The sequence below is a fragment of the Schistocerca americana genome, chromosome 8 (assembly GCF_021461395.2).
Source record: "Schistocerca americana isolate TAMUIC-IGC-003095 chromosome 8, iqSchAmer2.1, whole genome shotgun sequence".
NCBI classification, from domain to species: Eukaryota; Metazoa; Arthropoda; class Insecta; order Orthoptera; family Acrididae; genus Schistocerca; species Schistocerca americana.
Genome location: NC_060126.1, coordinates 104,846,134 through 104,866,111, shown reverse-complemented (window position 1 = coordinate 104,866,111; position 19,978 = coordinate 104,846,134). Strand labels below are relative to the sequence as shown.

The window sequence follows — 19,978 nt, the reverse complement described above, 5'->3', positions numbered from 1 at the left end:
AGATATGGCTGTATTGGTTACCATGACTTACCGACATCGATAGCTAGGCTGCAGCGAGGCCCACCAGAGTCACGGTGTCAGGGGACGGAACGATCGGGAGGCGGCCGCTATCCATTGGCTTGTAAGTCGATCGTCCTGTTTCAGCTTTCATAAACGACAGTACGCCTCCAGTGCTCAGCACAAACAGCTGAAGTGATTGCTCACGAGCACTCTACGCGACTATAAAAGAACCTGGTTATAAAACTCTGACAAGTGCTGGCTTCAAAATTTCTTTGAACTATTTAGCATTACACGGAATATTTGTTATAATATAATACTCCAATGGTCTTATAAACAAATTCTGTGTGAGATAAAATGAAAATAAGATCTACGTTTAAAAAATAAAAACAAAACGTAAAATCGTCATGTTTACTGGTGACAGAAAGCCGTGTAATAAGGGAACGTCATTTAGTACATGTGAAATGCGCGTAACGGGATGATAACCGGTTCCTTGCAAGGACTGCGCTCATCGCATTAAGCTAAGGGCACCTGCTCATCTTCATATTTCTTAGCAACAGTTGGTTAGTGGTACGTTATCTCTATTTTGAACTGCAATTTCCTTAATCTTTAACATAAAGGGACTGGAAGGACTTGACCCATACAGTGACCATTTCATTTCTACATACTTATTTGCATCATAGATAAATCATTAAGAGAATTACAATCATAGATCAGATAATAATTTCTTTAAGAAACGCCATTCAGGCAAACTTTACAAACTGCTTGTTACATTAAACCACAAATGAATTAATCTCTTTAAAAACATTTAAAAACCCGCCACTCAGGCCAATTTTACAAACTGCTTGTTATATGAAACCACAAGCGAATTAATCTGTTTGCAGACATTTAAAGAATCGCCACTCGGGCCAAGTAAATCATTTAAAATAAACTTTACATCAAATAACCAGGAAATCAAGTATTATTTCCACATACATTGAAAACCGGCCCTCCCGAGCGAGATAATACCAAGCAACTTCACAACGCTATAGACAGTTTGATCAACAATAATCTAGTTATTTCCCCATCAAAACTGACATACACCACTAAGGCTGAATTGCACCGCAATTTTAGAAAACTGTTTAAATTAAGACACATTCTTCTAGAAATCCCCAAAAATTCTTAACACAAATATTTAAAACATTTAACCCGGGTAACCTTGCAGAGCCACCACAAGTTTTAGAAAACTGCAGCTTCTACAATAACTGAGGCCCGAGATTGTGAGGCCGCGACTTGGCCACGAACGGTGGAGGCGACTGAGTACTAATCTTCGAATTAATATGTGGACTCCCTTTGTACTTCCACCCCGTTCTGAACACCGAAATCGGAACCAAACAGCAGATGCGAGCTCAGGCGAAGTCCACCACCCGTAGGCCCGGTAGTAATTTAAAAGGGGAAGCTCTGCACTTCGGTGGCCCACTGCTTCCGATCTCTGAAACCTAAATCAGAAGCGACAACAGGGAACCAAACAACCCTTCCTTCACCTAATGACACTGAGCACTATGGGACTCAACTGCTGAGGTCATCAGTCCCCTAGAACTTAGAACGAGTTAAACCTAACTAGCCTAAGGACATTACAAACATCCATGCCCGAGGCAGGATTCGAACCTGCGACCGGAGCGGTCTTGCAGTTCCACAGTGCAGCGCCTTCAACCGCACGGCCACTTCGGCCGGCCCTTCACCTAATACTCATACAGAAAACAACTTCTGCAAGGTTCGCAGGAGAGCTTCTGAAAAGTTTGGAAGGTAGGAGACGAGGTACTGGCAGAAGTGAAGCTGTGAGTGCCGGGCGTGAGTCGTGCTTCGGTAGCTCAGTTGGTAGAGCACTTGCCCGCGAAAGGCAGAGGTCCCGAGTTCGAGTCTCGGTCCGGCACACAGTTTTAATCTGCTAGGAAGTTTCATATCAGCGCACACTCCGCTGCAGAGTGAAAATCTCATTCTGGGAACTTCGATAAAATTGACAAAAACTGATTTCATTCCTTTAGGCAGAACCACGTACACGAATGATGCAAACGGAACTGGCTCATTAAAATCCAAGCATCACATGGAGCTCCTTAAGTGAGCCTGTAAGGTACCACACGGCAATCTTTAGACACGGAATATAGATAGTTCGGTACGGCTGCGCACACGTATCAATGTTTAAGACACTTGCCAGCTGAAGTAAGAACAATACCATTAAGGAGCGAAGCACATGCTTAATAAGAGGCATGAAATATCACATCACAGTCCTTGCAACGCTTTGCTGCCTCAAGAGCAATCATCCTTATATTTCACTAATCATTCGTAGGACTTGAATTACTTAACTTGATGCCAGCTGCTGGATCGATGTGGCGAAGACGCCAGACGTTGCTTAGTTCGATAGTAACAGCGTGTTCCTTCACGGAAGCGAGCACATGCATAGCTTCACGAGGTTGTCAAGTAGCCACAGCGCCGGCCCGCTGCTACTGACCCCAGTACGGTCAAGCGCTAACTGCCGCCCATACTCAGGCACACCGTGCTCGCTGTCGCCTCGCCAACGTCTCGCTAATACGCGCCCTTCCGCGTGCCGTGCCCAACGTTACTGTCCCTTTCCACTCCGTACTGCCCGCTATATCCAGAGCCGGCCCAGGCTCCAAAGACAAACTTCTGCCAGAGGGAATCGACAGTGCCTAACCAAAGGTAGCCCTGACACCAGACCCGCCAAGGCTCAGCTAGGTTTGGGTAATAATGTCTAGCCAAAAAGCTGTAATATTGGTGGGTACAGTCTTTGCCTGGACATTTCTCCATGCTCGTGACCAATTTATGTGAGGATATTTGATTACGATAGGATGCTTAGGTGCCCCTTGGATTAATTGTTTGTGGACTCTTGCTGAGAACTGCCTTAATGTTTCCATTTAGTAGATGCAGACATACCTGTAAATTCTGCATTCTGAATGGATATAAACTGACGGCATTAAATGTGAGAGTCGAAACTTTCAGAAGATCTTATCTGTGAAGCTTACTGCGCCTTCGCTTATTATCTTGCTGATTTGTTCCTGATATTACATCGCTACCTAAGACAGTCTGCCCATAAATCTGTAGTTAACATTGTAGAAAGACTAGAAGATTTATGATTTGTAGAAAAATGAAACTGATGATTATTGCTTCAGGGTGTTCATTTTCATTGAACAGAAGGACAAGGTTTAGCTATGTTAGCAGGTAGGTTGCCAGATTAAGTCTCCCTATCAACGCACGCGCTTTCTTGGCTTCTTACAGACGCTGCACAAGCTGGGCTCACGCTGCCATTTACCGGAGTTTGCTACCAAATTCATCCGTCGCCGTCACACAATTTTTGATCCGGACCTGCCGCACAGACAGGTAAGAATATGTTCGTATTTGCTCAGACTTGACTAGTTTGTATTGGATCGCATATGAAACAATAAGGCAAAAGCTTTATGGATTTATTGCAAACCGCTGCTTAGACAGCATTTCCACTTGGTCTAGTAAAGCAGATAAATGCAAGTTAACTCACATATCAAACAGAAAGGCCGCAAATAATATCTGACTATAAGATATATGGTAAATTTATGGGGGGGGGGGGGGGGGGGAGGTGTCACATCGTTTCAATAAGATCTCCGAAGTTTTTCTTGGTGTGATTCATTAATGGTGTACTTTTCGGGTTTCATCCGAGCTGGTAGTTCGATTCTTACGTACAATATTGGTTTCTTGCTCGCGGTTACGCCCGCGTACGCAGATGTGGCATACGAGGTTCATTTCAAAGTTCTGCACACTATTGGATAGAACTGAAGAAAATGATTTATTTTACAAAATATTTTATAGGCCTCGAATACAATCTCCGTTCTTCCTTATGGCAATTTTCCATCCTTTGTCAAATTTTGTATTCCGAATAGGCCACCTTCATTGTTGAGCTGTCTGACAACTGGGGTCACGTCACTGGAAGCTTCAACAACTGTATCAAAACGTTTTCCGCGGAGCTGTTCCTTCAATTTGGGAAAAATCAAAATTTAGTGAGCTCCTATTAGGACTGTATGGCGGGTTGGGCCGTATCCGTGTGTTGTCGAGCATTTCTCTCCCTGGCAGAACAACATGTGGTCTTGCATTATCGTGCAATCTGAAGACAACATGTTAGGCCTTCTTTGACGAATTGGGCGCAAAATATGTTGAACAAACGCCTTATAGTACGCGCCTGTTGCAGACTTCCCTTGGAACACGCTATTTGTAGCTATTATTCCATTCACGTCATACACAAAGATCGTCATCATTTTCACCTTTGATTGCTGGCGGTGGAATTTTTTCGAATGTGGAGAGCCGAAACTTCTCCGTTGTGGCTACTGAGACTTCACTTCTTGCTCATAATCTCGTATCTACGTTTCATCAAGATCAACCATCCTTTCCAGAAATCGTTCTCTTTCTGCTCGATAACGTTGAAGCTATTCTTCTGTGATTATTTTGCGACCTCCTTTCTGTCCTTCACTTAGATCTTGCGGAACCCATGTGGCAGCAACCTTTCTCTTCTTTAAGTTTTCAATTATGATTCCGTAGACTGAGGTGACAGACATTCTGATCTCACATCCAATTTCCTTGCATGTTTTTCGTCGATCCTCTCTCAAAATGTCATTAACAAGAATCTGACAGGTGTAGTCTGTTGCAGTTGATGGCCTTCCACTTCTTGGTTTGTCCTCAGTACTTGCCCAACCTTTACGAGAACGAGCAGATCATCATGATACTGTGGTATGATCTATTACACTATTCCCTTAAAACAGAAGAGAGGAATGGCGCTCTGCTGCAAACCAACCTCAGGGCTGAACACTAGAAGAAGAAGAAGAAGAAGAAGAAGAAGTCCTTCCTCATGGCGCAACGATCAACTGTGGTGTATTCTGCTACCGCTAGGAAACTGAAGAAACGACTTTCAGCGTGTTCGTCACCATAAAAACGTAAACAAACTTCTCTATGGCAACGCAAAGCGTCACATTTGTTTGCGCAGTTGAGAGGAGCTCACAGAACTTCATTGGACTGATCTTCCTCATCCACCCTACTGTCCAGAACTCCCAGCTTCCAACTTCCATCTGTTTGGACCAATAAGGATGGACCCCATGGGAAGCTGTACGCGGATGATGGGGATGTTATCGATGCAGCACGGTGTTGTCTCCAACATCGAATAATAGGGTGTACCGTGAGGGTATGCAAGCCCTCCCAGTAAGGTGGCGTAAGACCGTCATATTGAACGGAGATGATGTTCAAGAATAGCATTTTGTAGCCCAAAGAGTGGGGAATAATATACAGAGTCCGCCAGAAAAACGTGTACATTCTTTGTCAGACTCTATCGAGATATCAATATTGTCGTTCGATTTGAGTTACGAGTGTGTTGTAGTACGGTCTTTGGCTCAACAGATGTTAGTACTTTCATATCGGTATTGAGAAAGGAAGATGGCTGCAGCACGCTTGACATTCGAGCAAAGAAAATTTATTGCCAAGTGGTTTTTCAAGTTTCACAATGCAGTTGCAGTGCAACCTCAGTGGAGGTGGGAGTTTGAAACAGAACCACCAACCTGCCCAACAACTGAACGCATCATTGACAAGTTTGAATTACATGGAACGATTTGTGATATTCACAAAGAATGGTCGGGGAGATAGCGTACATCTACAAGTCCTGATTCGTCGGCTCTCGTGTTGGAAACGTTTGTTGATTCTTACAGAAGTCTGCTACGCAATGTGCACGTGAAGTGGGGGTTAGCAGTACAAGTGTACGAAGAATTCTGTTGGGCGCTAATGACCACTGTAGTTGTGCGCCCTAAAACCACAAAAAAAAGAAGAATAATTCTGAAAGCTGCAAAGCAGAAAGTTTACATTCCACGATTGCTGCACGCGATTAATGATGACGATCCTAATCACCGAATGCAATTTTGCGAATGGTATCAGCAAATGGTGACTGATGACGAACAATTTGCCACGAAGGTAGTGTCGAGTAACGAGGCAGAATTGAAACTTAATGGAACCGTGAATCGGCATTACAGTATATACTGGGCACCATAAAAGCCGCATGTTTATGTAGGTAAAGCGGTCAATCTACCAGGGGTGCATGTGTGGTGTGGTCTATCATGTAGGGGCTTAGTACTACCCTTTTTCTTTCATTTGCAAATTTGTGGTAAGGACTGTGGGATCAAACTGCTGAGGTCATCGGTCCCTCGGCTTACACAGTACTTAATCTAACTTACAGCCATGCCCGAGGGAGGACTCGAACCTCCGACGGGGGGGTGCCACGCGAACCGTGGCTAGACTCCGGCTACTCCGTACGGCTTTCTTTGATGCTACTCTCACTGGAGAAGTGTACCTGAGAATGTTACGCACATCAGTTTTGCCAGGTATACATGCGCTTTACGGAGCTGATGAAAGGTCTTCTGCCAACAGAACGGGGCTCCACCACACTAACACCTAGCCGTACGAGCTTTCCTGGATGACAATTTTCTGGGACATTGGATTGGACGAAGAGGGCCCATTGAGTTCCTTCCAAGGCCGCCAGATCTAACCTATGGCGTTTTACTTGTGGGGAACTGTGAAAGGTAACGTCTATCGACGTAAGCCACGCGCGCTGGAGGAACTTCTGCCGGCTGTAGTGGCCGTGCGGTTGTAGGTGCTACAGTCTGGAGCCGAGCGACCGCTACGGTCGCAGGTTCGAATCCTGCCTCGGGCATGGATGTGTGTGATGTCCTTAGGTTGGTTAGGCTTAATTAGTCCTAAGTTCTAGGCGACTGATGACCTCAGAAGTTGGGTCGCATAGTGCTCAGAGCCATTCGAACCATTTGAGGAACTTCTCCAGGAGATTACAGCAACATGTGCTGCGATCTCCACTGTAACATTGACTGACATAGTTGCGGCGACCGCCCGTCTTTCTGTTATGTGTATAGCCGCCAACGATGAACTTCTTGAACATTTAAAATAACCATGTGTAAAACTGAAGGTTGTACAACATGTGTGATCAATTATTACATGTAAAATACTTTTAGTTCCTTAAATTGTGTATACATTTTTCTAACGGACTCTGTACTGTATTGAAATCCTGAATAAACCAACCTGCTTTCAGAAAAAATGTATTGCATTACTTATTGAACACCCCTCGTATCTTACTTTGCGTCTAAATATTTGTGGATTTCCGATACCATGTTTGAATTTCAGACATAGAGCCTCATCCACTGTATGACCATTGACCTCTGCTTATGTCACCTGTAAGCCATTTTTCTTCGCTTGGAATTGCACAATATGAGTTGTTCCAAGTTAGACGATTTAAACGTTGACTCCAAACCAGCTGGAAGTCTGGTCCATTATTCTCCTGGTTGAGTCTGGTACGGATGTGTTTGCGCCTTTCATCAATATACTTGTGTCATCGACAAATATTACAGTTTTTGAAGGATTCTCCAATGTCCCTGGTAAATCATTTATGTAGACTATAAACAGGAGCAGGGCCTTATCATTGACGGGACGTTAAAACCTAATCTTACCTCCATTCTTAAGTGGCGAATCAAACCTGCAACATCACAGTTCGTCGTTCTGAGATAGCCAATGCCTGCACCACCTCGCTCTTACTCCAGCCACGTACGAGGTGCATTCAAGTTCTAAGGCCACCGATTTTTTTTCTCCGGACTGGAAAGAGATAGAAACATGCGCATTGTTTTAAAATGAGGCCGCGTTCATTGTCAATACGTCCCAGAGATGGCAGCACCGTACGGCAGATGGAATTTTACCGCCAGCGGCGAGAATGAGAACTGTTTTAAATACTTAAAATGGCGACGTTTTCCTTACTGGACCGGCGTGCAATCATTCGTTTTCTGAATTTGCGTGGTGTGAAACCAATTGAAATTCATCGACAGTTGAAGGAGACATGTGGTGATGGAGTTATAGATGTGTCGAAAGTGTGACAGTTTAATGAAGGCAGAACATCATGTGACAACAAACCAAACAACCTTGGGCTCGCACAAGCCGGTCTGACGACATGATCGAGAAAGTGGAGAGAATTGTTTTGGGGGATCGCCGAATGACTGTTGAACAGATCGCCTCCAGCGTTGGCATTTCTGTGGGTTCTGTGCACACAATCCTGCATGACGACCTGAAAATGCGGAAAGTGTCATCCAGGTGGGTGCCACGAATGCTGACGGACGACCACATGGCTGCCCGTGTGGCATGTTGCCAAGCAATGTTGACGCGCAACGACATCATGAATGGGACTTTCTTTTCGTCTGTTGTGACAATGGATGGGACGTGGATGCCATTTTTCAATCCAGAAACAAAGCGCCAGTCAGCTCAATGGAAGCACACAGATTCACTGCCACCAAAAAAATTTCGGGTAACCGCCAGTGCTGAAAAAATGATGGTGTCCATGTTCTGGGACAGCGAGGGCGTAATCCTTACCCATTGCGTTCCAAAGGGCACTACGGTAATAGGTGCATCCTACGAAAATGTTTTGAAGAACAAATTCCTTCCTGCACCGCAAAAAAAGCGTCCGGGAAGGGCTGTGCGTGTGCTGTTTCACCAAGACAATGCACCCGCACATCGAACTAACGTTACGCAACAGTTTCTTCGTGATAACAACTTTGAAGTGATTCCTCATGCTCCCTACTCACCTGACCTGGCTCCTAGTGACTTTTGGCTTTTTCCAACAATGAAAGACACTCTCCGTGGCCACACATTACCAGCCGTGCTGCTATTGCCTCAGTGATTTTCCAGTGGTCAAAACAGACTCCTAAAGAAGCCTTCGCCGCTGCCATGGAATCATGACATCAGCGTTGTGAAAAATGTGTACGTCAGCAGGGCGATTACGTCGAGAAGTAACGCCAGTTTCATCGATTTCGGGTGAGTAGTTAATTAGAAAAAAAATCGGAGGTCTTAGAACTTGAATGCACCTCGTACTTCATGAATCGTGCCCCATCATCGATAAGCTACTCGCAGTCTCGTTAAGCCATCTCAGTCGTGGAATGTCAGTTACGACGATACGAAAGTAAGGACAACACAACACCCGGTCCCCGAATGGACAAAATAATTGACGCAGCTAGGAATCGAACCGGGGCCTCTTCATTTGGGAATGTGCCGCAGGAACTCGCAGCTACCGAGGCGGACTGCTGAACACGTTGTTACTTTTGTGCAGGTCGTCATGCTGACGACGCTAGAGGCCAGGTCACAGATCGGCGCTACTGTTCGACCATGTGCAAGACTGTACCGAGGTACTGGAGAATCCAGTGGCCATGTCAGTATTGATCTTTGGCATTTCACAGAATCAGGCCATGATAATGAACTTGATAATACACTATGGCAATTTTTTTTTCAATACATGGTAGTGGAAACATCCTACTGCGTTTACGAAATTGGCTGATACAGTTAGCACCGTTTTCAGGATGCTCGACTGAAACGCAAACATACATCCATTAAAAAGAAACTCCATGATGAACATCCTAATGTTGAGTGAAAAGAATATGTTAATCCTTCAATCGCAATTGTGAGCTGCACTGTTCACCTTCTACTGTGATTAGCTCTTGCGTAATAGTTTATGATCTACATCTACACCTGCGTCTACATGACTACTCTGCAAGTCATCTTAAGTGATTGCTAATAGGTTCACAGGACTATCTTCAAACTATTTCTCGACTGTTCCACTCTCGAATACCACGTAGGAAAAATGTACCCTTAAATTCTTCCGTAAGAGTTCCGGAATCTCTATCTTTTATTACGTTGGTCTTTTCTCTCTACGGAGGTGTGAGACAACAAAATAGTTTAGCATTCGAAGGAGATAGCTGATCATTGAAATTTCTTAAAAATATCTCGCTACAACGAAAAACGTATTTCTTTTAACCTGGTAATAATACCATACCGCCCATAATACTTTAGTAAAGAACGGACATGCGTAGTGAAGGAAGTAGCTTCGTTAACCTAGTGGGCCTTCTAACTGTTGTCTTCCCAACAACATTTTCTACGCAATGGTTGCAATTTAACGTGTTCGTTGTTGTAATCCCAAGGAATTTAGTTGAATCGACAACCTTTAAGTCAGTGTGATCCATCGTATAACGGATGCTTTCTTCGCTTCATGTAGGTGACTTCAAGCTTTTTATCGGCAGGGCCAGATGCCATCTTTCGCATTATAAAACTATGGGGTGAGCACAAAGTCTTGCCCTGATTATAACAATTTATTAAAGGATAACCGTTATACATAATAATTTGCATTTGATGCCGTTACATAGATTAGTGTTACTAGTTTTTTTTATTTTTTAAGACCACTTACGTTAGTAAATCTCAACGTGTGCTCTCTAGGTAGCTCGGAGAATGTCGAGGCGGTACTCCAGTTCCCGCCAGGTGAAGGGGCGTGATGTCCGTTCCTTCCAATCCACTGATCCGCACTATCAAAGCCCAGTGGGAGAGGGGGGGGGGGGGAGGGGGAGGAGGGATACTCCATTTGCTGGAAAAGTATTCTCCTAACTGTGGGGCAATGAACTGTTGCAAAACGTGTAAGTAAATGTTAGCGGTAATGGATTTCTCCACGAAGAAAAACGGTCCAAAACCTTGTTATGCATGATGCCGCCCCAAACATTCACTTTTTCGCTATCTCGCTGTAACTGAACAGTAGCATGTGGAAACTCTGAACCCCCATACACAGTCATTATGCCTATTTACCATTCCACTGACATGAAAGGTGGATTCATCGGTAAAGCATATGCTATTTAAGTAATCGTTGGCGCCATCAATCCTGTTGAGAATCTCAGTTGCAAATTCAGCACGCGTCAGCAAATCATTCGGTTGGAAGACCTGCACGATTTGCATTTTGTAAACATGCAACCTAAGCCTTTCATGAAAAATCTTCACCACACATGCTTGCGGTATTTGAAGTTCACGTGATGCTTGAAGAGTTGATTTAGACGGACTCCGTTGAGACGATTGCCGAACACGATCAACAGTTGCATCACTCACACGAGGCCTGCCACTTAGAGCACGATCTTCAACGCTGCCTGTTTCGTTAAACTTTGCATACCATCGCTTTATTGACTTAACTTCATGAGGGCTACGTCCATAAGAAGCCCGAAATGTACGCGATGGGCGATTTCGTTTCTTGAAACCAAAGCACACATTGTGCTTTCTCCTGCTTCGACGCCATTTCGCCAGCAATTAGCGTGACCTAACAGACCGCGTCGGTGTTGTGGAGCACTAGCGCCATCTATTGGTTACAACAACTAGTATCACTAACCTCTGTAACGATATCAAATGTAATTATGTCAAACGGTTATTCTGTTATAAATTTGTATAATCAGGGCAAGACTTTGTGCTCACCCTGTAGATTGTCTAAATCATTTTGTAATTCGTTTTGATCTTTTGAGGATCTTACTAGACGATAAATTTGCAAACAATATAAGAGGGCTGCTCAGATTGTTTCCTTAATGGTTCATACAGATTAAGAATAGCAAAGGACACATAATACTTCTTTCGGGTCCAATGATATTACTTGTGTTTTGCTTGATGACTTCCCGTTAGTTGCTACGAGGCGTGACCTTTCTGACAGGAAATGACGAATCCTATTACACAACAGATACGATACTCCGTAGGTCGCTTGTTAGGAGCAGTGTCAAAAGCCTGCTGAAAATCTAGAAATATGTAATCAAATTGACATCGCCTGTCGACAGTACTCATTACTTCCTATGAATAAATAGTAAATTGTGTTTTGCGTGTAAGATGTTTTCTGAAGCCTACCTAGACGATGAATGGGTACTATTTAATTCCAGTTTGATGAACGTAGAGGAATTATGGGCCAAGTTTGAACGGATTGTAAACCGTGTTCTGGAGGAGTGTGTGTTGAGTAAGTGGATTAAGGACGAAAAATGTGGAGTAGAACTCTCGGTTCAAAAAAAATAACAAGCGAGTGACGACAGGTAAAAGTCAGTAAAAAATGGATGCACGAAGCGTACAACTAGCACAGTCATGCCTCAGCAAAAGATCTTGCCCAGAAACCGAGATAATTCTGGTCCTACGTAAATTTGCTACGCGGGTCGAAAATTCTATCCAGTCACTCGTTGACCATTCTGTTTTGGCAATAGAAGATAGCAAAAGGGAAGATGAAGTTTTAAATTTTGCGTTCAAGAAACCATTCGCGTTGAAGGCTCGCACAGACGCACCGTCGATTCACAGTCGCACAGACATAATAATAGGCATCGCTGGAATAGAGAAGAAACTGAAAGAATTGAAAACGAATACGTCACAAGGCCCGGTTCGATTCCCAATCCGGTTTTATCGAGAGTACTCTACTTCACTGGTCCCTTACTTACTTTTTGCGTTTACCGCGAAGCTGTCGCCCAGCGCAAGGTCACAAACAATTGGCAAAAATAAAAACGCAGGTAACTCCTGTATATAAGAAGGGTAAAGCAACTGACCTGCCAAATTACAGACATCAGTTTGCTGCAGAGTTCTAGAACATATCCTAAGTTAGAATATAGTAAATTTCCCCGAGACGGAAAAACTTCTGTCGACAAATCGGCACGGATTTAGAAAGCACTGTTTGTCCGAAAATCGCATCACATCCTGTGAACTATGGACGAAGGAAAACACGCAGATTCCATATTCCTAGACTTCAGGAAAGCGTTTGACACGGTGTCCCACTCCAGAGTGTTAACAACAGTACGAGCATACGGAATAGGTTCCCAGATATCTGAGTGTCTTGAAGACTTTTCAAGTAATAGAACCCAGTACTTTGTCCTGAATGGCGAGTGTTCATCAGAGACAAGGATATCGTCACGAGTGCGCCAGGAAAGTGCGGTAGGACCACTCTTAGTCTCTGCATACATAAATGATTTGACGGACGGTTTTAGCAGCAGACTGTGGCTGTTTGCTGATGATGCTGTGGTGTCCGGGAAGCTCTCGTCGACGCGAGACTGACGGAGGATACAAAATGGCGTAGACAAAATTTCTAGTTTGTACGATGAATTGCAGATAGCTCTACATGTAGAAAAATGCAAGGTAGTGCAGAAGAGGAGGAAAAACAATCTCGTAATATTCGAATACAGCCTTAGTAGTGTGCAGCTTGGCACCGACGTGTCGACTAAATATTTAGGCGTAACTTTTCAGAGAGATATGAAGTCGAACGAGAACGTAAGGACGCTATCAGGGGAGGCGAAATGCCAACTTCTGTTCACTTGGAGAATTTTAGGAAAGGGTGGTTCACCAGAAATGGAGACCGCGTATAGAACACTACTGCGAACCATTCTTTCGTGCTGCTCGAGTTTCTGGGAATCCCACCTGATCCAACTCAAGGAAGACATCGAAGCAATTCAGAGGCCGACTGCTAGATTTATTGCCGGTAAGTAACAGCGAGTGTTGCAGAAGTGCTTCGCGAACTCAAATGGGAATCCCTGGAATGGAGAGGATATTCGTGCTGTGATAATTTAGAGGACCGCCATTTGCGAATGACTGCAGAATGAATCTACTGCTAACAACGTATATTTCATGCATAGAAAAGATAAGAGAGATTAGGGTTCGTACAGAGGCGTGTAGACACTCTTTTTCCCTCTGTCTATTTGCCAGTGGGGCAGGAAAGAAAATAACTAGTAGTGATAGAAGGTACCCTCCGTCATGCACCATGCGGTGACTTTCTGCGTATGTATGTAGATGCACATTCAGATATTTCCTTTCTTCTGAAGAGGTGTGACCTTTGCGATTTTCTAGTGTTTAGGTACTGAGTGATCTTTCGTTAAGATTCGTCTTCTTCTTTAGTGTACGAGCATAAGTCAATTATTATCCCTAATTTATTTATATTTTTGTTTATTTTGGTAGCACTGCCGTTTTACGTTGATGACGCATGCTTTGTTTATTTGTTGTTATGTCTTTGCAGTTTTCAAGCTTGTAGGTTAGTTTCGTTATCGCTGCCGTGCTGTTAATCATGGCTGTTCCGCCGTCTACTTCACCAAAGCATAGCAACGTTCAGTGATTCGTTTTTTGTGGTCTGAAGGCGTATCAGGGGCCGAAATTAATCGAAGACTTTCGGTACAGTACGGGAACAATGTTTTGCCACAACGGAGTGCCTACTAATGGACTGAAAAATTCCTAAATGGTCGCACAAGTGTTACGCACGATGATCGAGCCGGACGACCATTTACCGCCACAAATGAAGAAACCATTGAGCGTTCACGTGGAATAATTCTCTTAGACAGACGATTAACTATTGACGAAGTGGCATATCGTCTGCAAATTAGTAACGGTTCTGCCTATGAAATCATCCACAGCAGACTTGCGTTTCATAAAGTTTGTGCAAGATTGGTCCCAAAACAACTCACACAGTTGCATAAACAACGCGCTTGGACATCTGCAAAAAACATTTGGGTCGCTAACGAAGGGGACAACTTCTCAGACAGGATCGTTACTGGTGACGAAACATGGATCCATCATTACGAGCCGGAGAGTAAACGGCAGAGTATAGAATGGAAACATCCAAATTCGCTGTGCAAGAAAAAGTTCAAGACCCAACCGTCCGCAGGAAGACTGATGCTTACGGTTTTTTGGGACGTACAAGGTCCAGTACTGGAACATTATGGGGAAAGGGCACGACAATAAACAGTGTACGTTATAGTGAGATGCTTACTGCCAGGCTAAAGCCTGCAATTCGAAGCAAATGCTGAGGATTGCTTTCAAAAGGTGTTGTGTTGTTGCACGACAATGCCCGTTCGCGTACTGCTGCCCACACTGCTGAAACACTCCAGAAAAATTTAAAGTACTGGATCATCCTCGATATAGTCTCGATCTTGCCCCTTCTATCAACAGGCATTAACGTGCCATCGATTTGCCTTGGACGAAGCAGTGAAAGAAGCGGTGCATTCCTGGCTCGCAGCTCAACCGAGAACCTTCTTGTATGAGGGCATCAGGAAGCTTGTACAACGATGGACCAAGTGTGTTGAAACGCAAGGAGACTATGTCGCAAAATAGTGTTCTTGAAAGCTTCCTATTTGATTACAATAAAATTTTATAACTACTTTGTGGATAATAATTGACTTATAATTATATATCTCATAACATGTATCAGTTGGAAGCTCTACATCGTGTCCTGATCTGAGCTTCATCTGTATATACGTTTGTTCATTTCTAATCTTGTCCATCATTCCAGGTCTCTTCCTATTTCTTCTCCTTGGTTCCATTTTTCCCTCTATAATCCTTTGTTGCAGACAATTCCCCCGCAATATATGTCCCAGCCAAAATTTGTTCCGACGACAGTGGGCACCATTGCTTTACATTTCTTCGAATGCTCGTCTCTTTTTCTCTGCTCATTCCTTCTCTATCACGTTCTGCTTTGTGTACGTCTCCTTTATTAACGTTCTCTTTTCCCAGCCTATACCAACAGGATTAAAATTCTCAGCAGTGTTCTCTAGATGACGCTATCGAATGCCTTCTCCAGTCGATAAAACAAGTAAACACTTTCTTGTTCGGTTATATGATTCTTACTCCAATCATGCTGAAACAACTTATAGCATCTCTTTTTCCTTTGCCATTTCTGCACTCGAACTGGGAAGTTCTGAATGGCTGCTATAAATGGAGCTATGACATCAGCTAGCATATAAGATGTGATCAAAAAGTAACGGCAACTTTTTAATTTCGCGGACTTTATATATCCGATTTTCAATTTTTTATGTTGTTGGTACACATATCCCTGACGTGCGTTTCAGTTTTTTATTGTTGACAGTCAAAAAGGTTATATACGTTTTCGAGTGCTTGGCCAGTTTTTATTTTCGAAAAGGATGGGTCAAAGAATTTGCATTACATGTTGCTTGAAAAATTGTTCAAATGGCTCTGAGCACTATGGGACTTAACATCTGAGGTCATCAGTCCCCTACAACTTAGAACTACTTAAACCTAACTAACCTAAGGACATCACACACATCCATGCACGAGGCAGGATTCGAACCTGCGACCGTAGCGGTCGCGTGGTTCCAGACCGAAGCGCCTATAACCGCTCGGTCACACCGGTCGGCCTTGAAAAATGGAACGAAGAGCAGCGCTGCAATCGAAATGTTGACTGTGACTTTTGGCGAATCTACTACGAGTAAGACAATATTTTACGAGTGGTATAAACGTTTCAAAGAAGGTCGAGAAATCACTGAAGACGACGATCGCCCTGGACGCCCTAGCACACTAGTTACTGACGACAAAGTGGAAGCAGTAAAGAAAATGGTTCTGGAACATCGCCGAACCACCATCAGAGACGTTGCTGATGTTATCGACTTATCCTTTGACTCAGGTCAAGCATTTTTTCGGATATTTTGGGCATCAAACGTGTAACGGCAAAGTTTGTTCCGAAATTGTTAAATCTCGACCAAATACGACGTGGCGTAAACGTAGACGTCCATCAGGAATTGGTGAATCATGTCGACAAAGGTTCAAATGGTTCAAATGGCTCTGAGCACTATGGGACTTAACATCTATGGTCATCAGTCCCCTAGAACTTAAAACTACTTAAACCTAACTAACCTAAGGACATCACACAACACCCAGTCATCACGAGGCAGAGAAATGTCGACAAAGATCGAGAGCTTCTGAAGAAGGTTATACTAGGTGGCGAAACGTGGGTAAACGGGTATGCAGTCGAAACCAAAACCCAATCGCCCCAATAGAAATTGCCTGAAGAGCCAAGACCGAAAAGAATTTGAAAAGTTCGATCACATATGAAGCTTCTTTTCATTATTTCCCTTGATTACGGAAGGACAGTGCATTGTGAGTACCTTCCTTGTGGTCGTACGGTAGAATAAGGAATACTACCTAGAAGTTATGCGCCGTCTGCGTGAAGCAATCAGAAGAAAACGACCAGAATTGTGGCAAAACGACTCGTAGAAATTGCACGACGGGGATGCTCCTGCTCACACCTGCATTGCTGTTCGTAGCTTTTTGACAAAAAACAAAACTGCAATGTTGCCTCAGCCCTCGTATTCGCTGGACGTGCCCTCCTGCGATTTCTTTCGATTACCGAGGCTGAAGAGAGCAATGAAAGGGCCTCGTTTTTCCAACACTGATGAGATAAATACAGAATCGCTAAAGGAGCTGAACAGCACAACGAAAAGTAAGCTCCAGAAGCGCTTCCAAAATTGGAAAAAGCGTTGGCACAAGTGTATTGTATCTGAGGAGATGATCTTGAAATGGGTAAAGTTAATGTTGACGAATAAATAAATATTCCTTAAGAAAAAATTCCCGTTACTTTTCGATCACCCTTCGTATACCGTGATCACTTTGTGTGCTTGCAGGTGCACGCGTTTCCAGCGAGTCGCGAGGTGAAGTTCCTGCTGGACGCCGAGACGACGGAGTGGTTCTCCAGCTACCGCGCCAGTCGCGACGTGCTGCGCGCAGCTGCTGCGCTGGTCACGGAAGTGCACGAGGCCGGCGACGCGAACCAGCAGGTGGTGGACAAGGTGGCCGCCTGCGAGCGCTCCGTCCAGTCCGTGGTGCAGGCTCAGCGCGACCTGGCGCGCCTCCTCAGGCAGGCCGTGACCACCATGCAGGAAATGCGGCGCAGGGGACTCCACGACGACAGTGACTAGGGGCTCCGTCTCGATCAACTGCCGGCACTGACGTCTGAAGGCTCCGGCCTGTAGGTGTCTCACTGTGGGCTCACCTACCGCCAAAGGGGGTTCCAGGACGACATCGACTATAGGCTCCATCCGGCTCAACTACTGCTACCAGCGTCCAAATGTTCCTGTCTGTAGGAGTCCCAATGTGGGCTCATCTACCGTGGCAGGGAACTCTAGGACGACAGCAACTATGGACTACATCCAGGTCAACTACTGCCACTGTCATCCGAAGACTCCAGTCTGAAGGTGTCACGCTGTGAGTCCACCTACTGCGGCAGGGTGTTCCAGGACAGCAGCGACTATGGGCTCCATCCAGCTCAACTACCTCTACTAGTGTCCAGTACCACAATGTGGGCCTACTTGCTGTGACTGATGACTCCACAGCGACAGTAACTGGGAGGTCATGCCAGCCCAATGGCCTTGTCCCATTTTGAATCTTGTCAACCATCACTACGAACTCCTGGCACAATTACAGTGTCTGTAGCCTGCGGTCTGCAGGCCCCTCACAGAGCGGCGTGTTATCTGCGACGTCACTGAAAGAGTCGCCAGTAGGTTTATTATAATGGCACAAATAATCTTTCACTCTTCATGGAATTTGCCATCTTGTAAAACTTCCCTACAAATTCGAATTATCTGCCACACAGGAGCCCACAGCTTCACTTTTGCTTTTGCTGGATGAAGTTCTTACAGGGTGAAATACCCATACCTCTTTAGTTTCCAGAGGATCTGCTATTTCGACTTCTCTTAATTCCGAGAGCGCCACTCGCCGAAATTTCCGCACTGCCATCTGGGCTATCCCAGACCCCGATGAAAGCACTGCGGACGCTTCTGATCTCACGAAACGATCGAATCCGTAGTTGATCTAGAAACATTTCCCAGATATGAATATTATTTGAAGATTCTAATACAGAGGTTATGAATGAACCAACTGATATCTAATACAGGCACTATATTTTCCCAGTTGAGGCACTAATAATGTACTTATTGTTAAATGTGGTAAACTATTATACACGCTTATAGAAGCTCGTACTAATGAAACTCGCGGGTGACTGTCACCTGCAGTGCCCCAGCTCCACGTTTTTTATTCACTGTCCGAGTGGACAAGGCGAGCTGTTTGGAATCTCGGCCCACTACACAGCTGATGTCTCTTCAGCCAGATTCTAGGGCACCCGGACTGGTGTAGGGTGGTTCTCTATTGCAAGGATTTGGGACAGAATTTCCAGTTCCAGCTTTTTCCTTTCAACCAGTGAATACCTTCTAAAGAATTTATCTGGTTGGCCTTTTCCAAGACGCCTTTGCCTGTGGTAATGCAACACCTCATCCTCCTTGCACCATTTGCGAACTGTAACCCACTTTTCTTTTGCTCACACGTGTAGCGCTCTTTTCTGATGTCTCAGAGCAAACCAAGGGCAGATCCAATCGTCCATACATACGTCACTTATGGTAAAAATACTTTGTATTTAGTGACAGCCACGATGTAAGTGGTACAGATAAAACAAATGAAATAAAAACAAACAAAGGAACATAAAAACACCAGCTATACTATATGGGTTCACTGAAAGAATGCCTGGTTAGTGAGAAAATTGATTCACAGTTTTTGTGTTAGTGAAACTCCCATTTCACGTATCTTTACGGAAAAAATTCAACGTCATGAAGTAATCTTAGTAAGGGAAACTAATGCTACGTATTAGACCCTCGTCCACCCCAAGACCGAGTCTCGCCTGATGGCGTTGCTAGCACGTGATGTGGTAAGGAAAGTAAATCTACATCTCCAAGTCTTCTTTCCGTGCGAGCTATGAGTTCTTTTACATTATTACAATGTCCATTTTTTCCTCTGTTGGCGGCAGTCAACAAAATGTTTTAGCATTCGGAGGAGAAAGCTGGTGGCTGAAATTTAGTGAAAAGATCTCGACGAAAGAGTATTTGTTTGAATAACTGCCACCCCAACTCGCGTATCATATCAGTGACACTCTCTCCCCCTTTTCGTAATACGAAAAGAGTAACTCTTCTTTGAACGTTTTCGATGTCGACCGTCAATCCAATACGGTAGGACAACATACTACCCAGCAATACTCTAGAAGAGGACGGACAAGCGTAGCGTAGGTGCTAACTTTTCGTTCGCCCTACCCATATTTTCTATGAGATGGTTCAAATTTACGTTGTTCGTATTTGTAATCTCCAGGTATTTAGTTGAATCGACTAACTTTAACCTTTGTAAGGTGTTCAGGTCTATTTTAACCCACAAGGATCCTTCATAGTCTATCATCTTGTAAATATTTTGTTTTAATAAATTTCCTTCATTGTCTTACTTTGTCCTTTATTGACGTATATTCCGACAGAAAAAAATTATTTTAGAGTTTTTGTTGGTAGGGCGGCAATGCTTCTGGGAAACATGG

General features: G+C 44.2%; 1 protein-coding gene across 1 annotated transcript in view; it reads left to right on the top strand.

Moving 5' to 3' along the window:
* LOC124545598 (transient receptor potential channel pyrexia-like) overlaps positions 1–19,344 on the top strand; it is a 148,966-nt gene extending 129,622 nt beyond the window's left edge. Inside the window, exons 13-14 of the mRNA XM_047124546.1 lie at positions 3,271–3,372; positions 17,259–19,344. Of these exons, the coding sequence (XP_046980502.1) occupies positions 3,271–3,372; positions 17,259–17,552 (396 nt within the window). The 3' untranslated portion in view covers positions 17,553–19,344. The remainder of the gene's footprint in view (positions 1–3,270; positions 3,373–17,258) is intronic.
* Positions 19,345–19,978: the final 634 nt, after the last annotated feature.